The sequence below is a fragment of the Ricinus communis genome, chromosome 9 (genome assembly GCF_019578655.1).
Source record: "Ricinus communis isolate WT05 ecotype wild-type chromosome 9, ASM1957865v1, whole genome shotgun sequence".
In the NCBI taxonomy this organism is placed as follows: Eukaryota; Viridiplantae; Streptophyta; class Magnoliopsida; order Malpighiales; family Euphorbiaceae; genus Ricinus; species Ricinus communis.
Genome location: NC_063264.1, coordinates 9,115,839 through 9,127,375, shown reverse-complemented (window position 1 = coordinate 9,127,375; position 11,537 = coordinate 9,115,839). Strand labels below are relative to the sequence as shown.

At 29.7% G+C, this 11,537-nt stretch overlaps 1 protein-coding gene across 1 annotated transcript; it reads left to right on the top strand.

The window, feature by feature from the left end:
• The first annotated feature begins 3,865 nt into the window (after positions 1 to 3,865).
• Positions 3,866 to 6,845, top strand: LOC8268542 (stress protein DDR48). The gene is made up of 4 exons (XM_002530869.4): positions 3,866 to 4,165; positions 4,360 to 4,428; positions 4,513 to 4,619; positions 5,793 to 6,845. The coding sequence occupies exons 1-4, from the start codon at positions 3,994 to 3,996 to the stop codon at positions 6,483 to 6,485; spliced, it is 1,041 nt and encodes a 346-aa protein (XP_002530915.2). The 5' UTR covers positions 3,866 to 3,993; the 3' UTR covers positions 6,486 to 6,845.
• Positions 6,846 to 11,537: the final 4,692 nt, after the last annotated feature.

Here is an 11,537-nt window from a genome sequence, read left to right as displayed (position 1 = left end):
GAATTTGGAATATTATCGGACAGCCATTGAAAGCTAAGGTTACAAAAGTGTTATTTCTAAAAGGCCATTACCCTACATTATACCTACTTAAAATAATACTTTGCCACTAAAAATTCAGTAACAACATAAAACCTTACTCTATACCAATCTTTGGTATCCTGTAGAAACTTTACTTTTTGTCTTAATTGATCGAGCATTAACCTCAGATCATGAACCTCTTGAACAGTAGAAGCCATTGCAATATCCTCTAAATTAGTGTTCAAGTGAATAGATTGCAATGCTCCAAGGTTTGCATTAAGCCGAGGTAGTTCATTCAGCATCAGTAGAGTTCTATCACTCAACCATTCATCATACAAGTAAAGAAAATCAAATTGATTGGTTTGCCAAACATGAAAAAAATAAAAGAAATATCATTATCCACAAACAAAATCAAAAGAAGAAAAGAATAAAATGTTTAAGCTAAGAAGTTTCATTACTCGTCTTGCACACCTATAAAATCTCTTCCTATTATTATTTTCATTTCTTGCAAGGAAGACTTTTGCATATTCACTACAATCATAAATAATATTTGTTTGCTCAACAACAAAGTTAGTAGCTTCTTCATAGTCATTGGACATCGTACTTACCCTGCTAAAAGCCATTGAGATTTTTTTAGTTTGAAGAAGACAAGAAGAAAGTTAAAAATTTTGATTTTGACCTAGGATTTCTAAGTTCAATAAGAAAGAGCATAAATTGATTCATATGTGGTCCCAGCATACCAAAACGATATGATTTTTAAGTTTATGAGGTGGCTTTTTAATATATTACATGTAAACGACGTTATATCAATTGAGTCAATGCTAGCAATTCGGTCAAAAAAGGTTTAATGTAATAGAAGATAATTATTAAGTGTGGAATACAACAAAATTGATGTATATGGGTTTAATACAACAAAGTCGTAAAATTTAGGGGTCTCCTAATATGTTTTTCCTAAAGCAATATAATAGGATTTTACTATAATGATTGATGCTTTAAGGATTTATATGTCACCCATTTAGACCCATACTCATATATCATGCTCCAATTAAGATGAATGAATGTGAATAAATGGTATATACATTATTTGGCATCCGCCGTCCAAATCAAATTATTAATCATATTGATTAGCTGAATATTACAATTTACATTGTATTTGTTTGAAATGAAAGTTCATTTAAAATTTTACATATTAGAATTTGTAAAAATCATTATAGGAAAAAGTAAAAAAAAAAAACGATGTGGTTTCATTATTTTACAACTTTTAGTATCCGTTTTTTTTAGGCAAACAAAGATATGTGGTTACAAATTGTAAAAAAGTATCTCATCATTAAAAAATCTCAATTTGTAAAGATTCTATTACCTTCACTCTAATCAACCATCATTATCATGTTATATTTTGATAATATGAGTTTAGAGCTTAACAACTCTTAATTCCATTATTTGATAATTAAATCGCAGTTTAAAAAGTTATTAATCTGATAAGATCGATTTAGCAGTCAAACAATGATGTTTTGAACTGTTAAACTGTAAACTTATATTATTAAACACGAGAAATATGATAATAATGATTTATCAGATGGCTAAATTCTTACTAATCGATACTTTTTAATGAAAAATATATTTTTTTTTCACGATTTTTAACCAAATATCTCTTTTTATCTAAAAAAAAATCAGATACTAACAACGGAAGCATTGGAAGTTTTTAGTAAAGGTTTATGGCTTGTTCATGCTGAAGAGTGACTTTCAATGTTCATTTTTGATTTGGCAGATATGGACGTTCTCCATCTGGTTGACTAGATTAGAGAATCGAAAGTACAAGGCTATTTTAGCAAGTCCAATGGTTGATAGTCTGCTACTTACTTTGTTTTTGTCGGTGGCGCTGCCGTAGCTGGTGACAATAAAAGGATTGAGTTGGAGGGAGACTAAGCAGAGATTTTTTAGTAATTTGACTGATGTTGTAGGCTTTTTAGGCCAATTGATTTATGGACTTTAAGTCCATTTATTTGGGTCTTAAGTATTATGAACCCTTGCTTATTTACCCTTTTATAGTTGTTGTTTTCATGGTTTTAATTTGGCCCAAAGATCAATTTAATAGTTAGGCATACTGGTGCAGTTTGGACTTTCTGCCCTTGTTTAATGCCATCCTTTAAGTTCTATTGATAAAAAATAAAATCTCCACTTGCCAACAAACTATGATGTGATTTAGTCGTTTGTTGCTAAGATATTATACTTCTACCACATGAGAAAGTTTAGATAGCTCAACTCAATTAGCTTCAGTAGTTGCTTCTTGTTTTGTTTTTTTTGTTTTTTTTTTTTTTTTTAGGGCAATAGTAGTTGGTTAATTGAATTATGAGTTATATATATCATCTTAAATAAAAAAATTAAAGATAAAATTTCATTGATTTAGTAAATAAGATTTCAGTTTTAATAAAGTCAACTGATTAATTGATAGGTTAATAATAACTTTTCTAAAAAGTATAGAAAATTGAAGAAATTAGTCTAGTTAAAAAATCAAATGGATAATATTTTATTATAAAAAATTAAAACCGAACCAAAAGTCAAAAAGTATGTTTTATTCAACTTTGGATGTTAAGAAGTAGGAAAAAAAAAAAGAAAACATATAAGTGTTGTCATTTTATAAATGCCTAATTATAAATTAAATTTTAAATTTTTTAATAATTTTATCTAATTATTTTAAGATTTTAAAATAAATACTTATTCTTTTGATTTGTTTTTAATAATATTTTTTGATGACAATTTTTAAAATTTCGAGGTAAAAAAGATGATTTGGGAAGTCGATAATACTTACTAAAAGAATAACAATTATGAATAAGTAAAAATAGTTTATTATAAACTTAATAATATGACCATTAAAAATATCACGTATATACATTCTTTTACATATTTAACATCTGAATATAATAAATTTTTTGTTGACTCATTAACTTTAATGTTAGTAAGTTGAATTGACTTGTAACATTATTTTTTTTTATTGTAAAATTTCAAAAATTGTTATTGAAAAGTATTTTTGAAAATGAACTGAAAGCTTAGGTATTTATTTTTAAAAAATTGAAATAATTGGATAAATTGTCAAAAAGTATAAAATTTATAATTTAATTAGTAATTAGATTTTTTATAAAAAAACTTAGAGGCATCCCAATAAGAAATTATTCTGAGAATTACGGTTTAATTGCTAAATAAATTATCCACTTTGAATTTATTTTTAGATTTAGTATGTTATTTTTATTTTTTTTTTAATTTTTGCAACATATAATAATATTACTTTTAATTTTAACTTCTAATAAAATTATCAACAAAAATTTATTAATGTGGGTACAATTTCAACAGTAATAATAAGAGAAAAAAACTAACCAGTATTAAAAATAACGTTATTGAAGTAAATAAGTAAATAATTTAATTTATTTTTAATATTTTATTCATCTTTTCTGAATTTTTCTTAAAAAAATTAACAGTTTAACTTTTTATTAATATCTTGCTTATGTTTTTGGTCGTTTGTTGTAATGTCAAAAGCATTTTAAGTTTTAGATTTTAGAATTTAAAATTTCTTTAGAGTGTGGAAGGATGAATTCACAGCTCTGATTATTTTTATCACTACTATTATAAAACTTTTTAAAATAATTAAGATTTTAATTATTATTAATAAATATAATTAATAATTTTATCAGATATTAAAATATATCGCTAACATTGCCTGCTTGCTAATTAAGCCTAGAATTACACGTATATCGAAGGTTATGATTGTAATTTTATTTAATACATGGAAAAGGGCAGGTCATAACTGTAAATTTAACGAAAATACATAAACCTGTATCCGATCCTTGCCCATATAATAATAGATGCGGACGAAACGCAGCCTCTAGAAAAAGGAAAACTGAAGAAAAAAGGTATCATTTCTCGGGGTTTAAGCTAAAACCCTAGATAGAAAATAATCAATAATTCAAATAATCATCAGTCATGGCTCTGAGAGCAAAGGCGACGGCGGCTTTAGCAGCAGCTCCTCGTGGATTGCTGCGGCTGTTCTCAACAACAACAACTCCATCGGATTTATCAATCTTTTCTTCTCAAGCCAACACGGCACCTTCTGCTCGTGAACAGGCTGAGCCTAACACTAATCTCTTCGTCTCTGGCACGTCCTCTATTCTCTCTTCTATTTATTTCCCTATTTCTTCCTCTTATCTTCTTCATTTTATCAATTTGATTCTGTTAATGTCAGTTAATTCTTTTTGTTATAATATATGAGAAATGTTGGAAATGACAGGATAAAATTGGAGTTGTTGATGTCTAATTTTGACCCATCCCTCATTCTGATTACATTTTCAGGGCTTAGCAAACGAACTACTACAGAGGGGCTAAAGCAAGCGTTTTCCAAATTTGGTGAAGTAGTTCAAGGTTTGTGCTCTCCCTGTAAAATTATTCCTAGAATTTTCCTTGGTGAATTGCTAACAATTTTCCATCTCTTTACTAATTTTATAGCTAGGGTAGTGACTGATAGAGTGTCAGGTTATTCCAAGGGGTTTGGTTTTGTCAGATATGGTTCCTTAGAAGACGCTGAGAAAGGTATAGAAGGCATGGATGGGAAGGTGAGTATCTGTAGCTGGTTTTATGCATTGCTTCCTTTTATATAATTAGAGATGGATTAAAGCCATAAGTCAAATTGTAGATACAGCAGAACGTAAATAGTTATATACTGGAATTAACCATTTCTCCAATAAACATGAGTTGTGCATGGGCTTTACAAGCTATAATGACAACCCTAAAAGGAAAACTCAGCTGTGAAATAAGAAATTTACAAGAACTCTCATGCAAAACATACTCAGACCAATATCTAAGACAAGATTGGTGATTTTTCATGTTTATCATCAAACGTACATTGCCAACTTTTGAGCAGCTATTATCATTCTGGGACCACTTGACAATTCTAATGTGGTAATAGAGCCAGCGCTAAAGGTGCTCAATTTGGGAATATAGTAAAGCACAATGAACATGCAATTTATTTCATTTTTTTGTATGCCCAAATTCATTTTATTCAGAAACTTTTCCCCTTCATCGGCAGGCCTTAAAATACAGGCATTATTATTACTTAATAATACCTCCTGGGGCAATGAGGCTACCCTTTGAAGATGCTCAATTTGGGGATTGTAACAAGGCTTAACAAAGAACATTCTGTTAATTGCATTTGCTGCATACTTGTATGCATTTTATTTCACAAGTTTTGTTGCATACTTGCGTGCATTTTATTTCATAAAATTTTCTCCATCGTTACAGACCCTGAAATCTAAATGATTGATGTTGTGCCTTATTTGACTGTGGCTCATTCCATACTGCCATCATCATTGGACTGGCAAGTTTTAGGAACTCATTCTACCCCATGTTTGGCTCTTTTAGATTCTGATGTAATGTGAGGCTTCAAAACCTTGAAATGTTTGAGCTTGTTCACATCACACCTTTTATTTTCTCATATTTCCAATACTGGACATGATGCTTAAGGATTTAATCTAAAGACTCGCATGTTTTATGATAACTTGTGTGTTCCCTTTAGATGGATGTAATAATCAGTTGCCACATATGTAACTTGTTGATGGTTACTTGGCCATATTAGCTTAGTAGGATGCATAGAATATCCTTTTAAAAAAAAAAATTCGTTCTTCTTGTGGTAATTTGTTTATTGAAATTAACTTATCTATTTCAACAAGTGTTATTGATGATGATGATTATTTGTTGTCATTCTGTTTCTGATTTTACATCTTGAGTAGTTTTTGGATGGCTGGGTTATATTTGCTGAGTATGCAAGACCGAGGCCACCCCTACCTGGGAACAACACAGGCTCTGCCTACGGTAACAACACAGGCTCTGCCTACGGGAACAGCACGGGCTCTGCCTACGGGAACAGCACAGGCTCTGCCTACGGGAACAGCACGGGCTCTGCCTACGGGAACAGCACGGGCTCTGCCTACGGGAACAGCACGGGCTCTGCATACGGGAACAGCACCGGCTCTGCATACGGGAACAGCACCGGCTCTGCGTATGGGAGTAACACGACTCCTGCATTTGGGAATAATACAGGACCTATGTCTGGGAGCAACATGGCTGGTGCATTTGGGAATACAACAACTTCTGCATATGGGAGCAACTCAGATCCTGCAACTGGGAGCAGCACAGGTCCTTCATATGGGAGCAACAATTTTCATGCATATGGAAGCAACACTAATCCTGCATATGGGAGCAATGATAGTCCTGATTATGGGAGCAAAAATGCTTCAACATATGGAAATGCCACAGCTCCTGCATATATGAGCAATTCAGGTCCTGCCTTGAGTGATAACATGGGATCTATGTATGGCTATTCCTCAGTTTCTGAATATGGGAATAACACATCTCCTGCAGATGGGAACAGCATGGATCCTGTAATCAATGACAATATTAGTGCTGCATATGGCCGCCAATGACTTCTACGAAGCTAACAAGCTCAACATCTTCAAAACTTTTTAGTCGATGAGCACCATTGCCAATTCCTTAACATTATTCTGGTTTATCTTTCATAGTTGGAACATGGTGGTGGAGATTGCCACCTTACAATGAGCAGATTGATCTTGGAAACATGAGAATCTCAAAATGTCACATGTTGAGAACATTCTGTACAATCTATTATTCATAAACATATTCACACAATATATGATGAACTGAGGTAAAATGTGTCCTCACCATTGCATCATTAAGAATTTTGTTTGTCATTTGAGATGGAACTTTAACCTGAGCTTTGTAGTCCACATTCAGTATTGTTATGCATTAGGAAGTTATTATCTCTACCAGGCAGTACAGAATTTGAGGTACTCATCTGGTGTATCTATGCTTAACAAAAATGGAACTTCCCATGTTACTAACAGAATATAGGGATTTAGGGGGCATGATTTAGAGTCCGAAAATGAAGGATGACCACCTGAACTTGCTAATGTTATTCTCATACCATGTATGATTAGTTTTTAATGAGTTCGCTATTAACGGGAAATTTTAGTGATACTTACCTGGTTAGGAAAGAACATGCAAGTATGAAAATGTAGCTGTATTGTATTAGTATGAGCTTCGTTCTTCATGTCATATAAAAGGTTTAGCAAATGAATTAGCTTACGCTGATTAGTAGAACCCAGGGTATATGTGAACTTTAAACCTAGTGTTAAAATTTAATGCGAGATTCAGATAAAAGGCATAAAGTGGTAACAGTAAACTTTTGCGAGGATGGCTCGACTTTGCTTAAACAATTTTGGTCTGTTTATTTGCAGAAATATATACGGTTGTACATCAAGAAAATTCGGATCATTATTATTAATTGCAATTATTGTTAAAATAGACTAAGCCCCAAGCGGACGAAATGTAGAACTAAAGTATTTTGTATAGTATAAATCAAACTCGCTTGTCAAAATTTATTATTATTTTTATTCGTGTGAGATTTAATGTACCGTGGACTACAAAGAAAGTAGTCATTTCTGACATTCATCATATAAGATTAGCATGTCCTTTTCAAGATGCTTACATTTGCAGCTGACTGGCTAGCTGCTCACTCTTTATCTTTTGATTTGGGATTTCATATTTAGGCTCTCGTCCTGCTGGTTCTGGTTTATAGATTGACCATATGACTTATTTGGTATTTCGTTTGATAGGCCAGTTGACTTATTTGGTATTAAATTAATATAATATGAAAAGTTATATATTATATTTTTTATATATTTATTATACGATTATTATAATTATTTTGCATGTTATACGATTATTATAATTATTTTATTATCATTATTTTAAAAAATTTATTTTAGTATTTTTAATACGTAAAGTTATTTTTAAATTATAATAAAATAAAAATAAAAATAATATTATATTAAAAATAATATTTTAAATAAATTATTTTATATATTTATAAAAACTAGTTGTTTACTCGCCTGTTGTACGACCTTCACAACTATTTTGATTATAAATAATAATATAAATTAAATTTATATATAAAATTAAACAGATCTCTTAATATTTTATAATTATTTAAAATAATTAAAAATAGTAATAAATTAGATATTTTTAATATATTTATTAGTTTTTATATTTTTTAATATAATAATATAAAATTATCAATAAATTAGTAAAAAAACTACAAAATGATACATAAATTTAAATTTTACGTGTTAATAATAAGTATACATGTTAAAAATCATATATATCGAAATAAAGTAACACATGTCAAAAATAATTTATTAGACCAGATAGATATTAATATTTTTTTGTTTATTTACATATACTAAAATGTTCATTTTTTATATGTATAATGTCTATTAAATATAATATTTATAATAATTAATACTTTTGTATTTAAATATCCATTATTTGTAAACTTAATATTAATTACAGCTAATCTTTATGTTGATTTTGTTTCATATATTATTTATTTTATTTCATGTATTATTCGTCAGTGTTAATATTAATGTTTATTATCTATATATATAATGTTCATCAATATTCTCAAACAAAAATATTAATTATTTATGATAGCTTATATTGTTTTTGTGATGTATATTTGAAAAACTTTTATGATTGATATAAGCATTTATCATTTATAGGTATAATATTTATTAGCTTGTCAATAGATATTCATGATTAATAAAAATCATTCTCACTAATATATTCAAATAAATATATATAATATAGACATAATATAAATCGTCCTTATACAGTTGTTAAAAAAAATAAAAAATAAAACTAAAATTATATTGTAAATATTTATATTGTGGTACACGTATTTTTTTAATAAAATAAAATAAACAAATAATGAACATTTAACATATAGTTAATGAACATTTAATACAAATTTAAAACACCAATTCTTATACGGACAAAAACGATGTCGATCGACTTTGGATTTATAAAACTAGATAGACAAGAGTCCGTCTTATAATTTGTGAGATATATTTCACTAGGCTTTTTTTAATCATTTTTTAATTGAATTGGACTTTATTGGCTCGTGAGCTTTATTTCTTTATAGGAGCCCAATAAATTCATACTTGATAAAAAAATAAAGTTTGTTTATTTTTACCATAAAATCCCAGCGTAGAATTTGTTTATTTTTTAATCAATGGAGATGATTTTTTAATAAAAGAGAGAGCCATTATAAAACCAAATAAAGGACAAACTCATACTACAAACCGACATAAAAGTGGACTCAAAAGCAATTCCATTGTAGAATTAGTATGATATTACAAATTTTCCCCTCGTAAACATTCATAGATATGTAACTTTTAGGACCAAGAAATTGCGAAACCATCAAAACATCTATAGAACATTTCAGATTCCAAACACTCTTCAATCCCCTTTTCATAAAGTAAATGTAAAATTAGAAGAAAGAAAAAAACATTCTCCAGGCTCCAACAAAAATATTCATCATTATAAAATCATCAATCTCCACAAAATATCAACCTATTCCACAAAAAAGTCTTCTAATGGACCACATTCTTTGTCCCATCTTTTACTTCTCTTTAGCTTTATTTTCTGCCTCAACTTTTCTATTGTTGTTTTGTGCACGATATTAGTTTTCTAGAATCTGAAAGAACCCTTAAGCCAGGAGCAAAATGGGAGTAGTACATTAACTATAGCACAAAAGTTCAAACCCATCACCAATTTCCTCATTAATTGCAAAAACCATTGCTGGCCAAGAAAAACCCATTAATACCATGCACATTTCTTTGTCTACATGGGCCAGTGTTCACATTGAATTTGCCCTTTGGACAAGGCAAAACCCCCCAGAAAATTTATGACATTGAAAGTTACTTAACCATTAGATATCTTGATTTCAGGACCCACTTAGGACAAACAAAGAATTGATTCTTACATGAAATTTATTGGTAGAAATTACTACATAAGTGACAAAATTTGGTGCGTCTTCGTTTCTTGACAGTATTTGCGGCATTTCTTTTTTGTTTTCTCCTTATAGCATTTTTCACAAGAACAGACACTTAGGATTTATATGTATTGCACTTTTTGTGTTGTCAATTTTAGTAGGGTTAGGGTTTCTTGATTTGTTCTTTTCCTATTTATATATGGAATTCTCTACGGAAGAGAAAAAGAAAAAGAAATCAAAGATTCAAGAAGCATCCATATCTTAATTAGGAAATTGTGGGAGTTGGAGAAGATACTGCATATATAATGTGTATGAATGGTATCGATTAATTTCCTCAAAAAAAAAAAAAAAAGTGTAATGGTATAGATTGATGACAGGAAAAACTTGTGTGGTGCAAATGGAATATACATTTTGTAGGCCTTCGTGTTGACACATCTTTTTCTTTTCCCATTTTTGCAATTGTATGAGGAGGAAACAGTCCTTCCATTGGTGTGATTTTGACTTGAGGTAGTTGAGCTAAAGTTAAGGGTTTCAAAAGAAATTCTTAACTGCACCTTAAATATATGCAATTAATATATTTTATGAATAAAAAGGTTATTAAATAATATAAGTATTAATTTATTAAATTTATGAAGATCAATACTTATAAAATAATATGAGAACAACGTATAAACTTAAAATTGATAAATTACTACATAAAAATATTATTATAAAAGGAACAACTCAAAAATATTTTTAAATTCTAATTTCTGCCAACCATTAGTATCAAATAACAAATACTAAGGAAAAAACAACTCTTTCAGATTTATTTGTTCTTTTTATTTATTATTAAGATTTCTTAAATTTTCTATTCATGGATATTTGTATTTTATTTGTAGAGTTAATGATGCTATTTGAATCTTCTTTATAGATGTGTGTTTGGAGAATCTAATAGATAAAAAAAAATGCTCTTAGTAAGAAATTTTCTATTAATGTTCTTGCAATCAGATTAGCCACCAAGTAAAGTATTTAGATTGCCAAGTTGCAGGTTAAAAGATCACGATCGGCTGGTGTTTGAAGAGAATAGATACATTGATAGAGATGTTGTTTTCTCTATTGTTAACCGTTGCGGAGATGGAGGGAGCCAAAGGAATTTGCTGAATGGGCATATGCTGATGGCTTTGTCAAGCTCAATACTTGTAGTTCAATGAAGCTACAGCCTGGTGGCATTCTTCCGGATAATAAGAATTGGCTGAGAGGATTTACTAACAGTATTGGGTCTGTGCCCCGATAGAATCGGAGCTTTCTGGGGTGCCTTCAGGAATGTGGCATGGAATTTGGGCTACAGAAAGATCATTTTGGGGCTTTATCGATTACATTCAGGAAGCAGACCTTGTTCATGAAACGGCATGAAAGTGAGTTAATGGCCAAAATCCACAGGCCAGTGCTGGTGCTGATTGGTATGGATAATTATTAATAAATCTTCTCAAATGAATCATGGAACTCAATGTTTTAGTAGCCCTTCTCAGGATATTAGCAGCATTCTTTGTATTGATTTAGTGGAGGCTACTAGTGGACATATTTTTATTTTATATTTTGTATTTTATCGGGGTCTTTTTTTAAAAAAAGAATATAAAAGAACTAA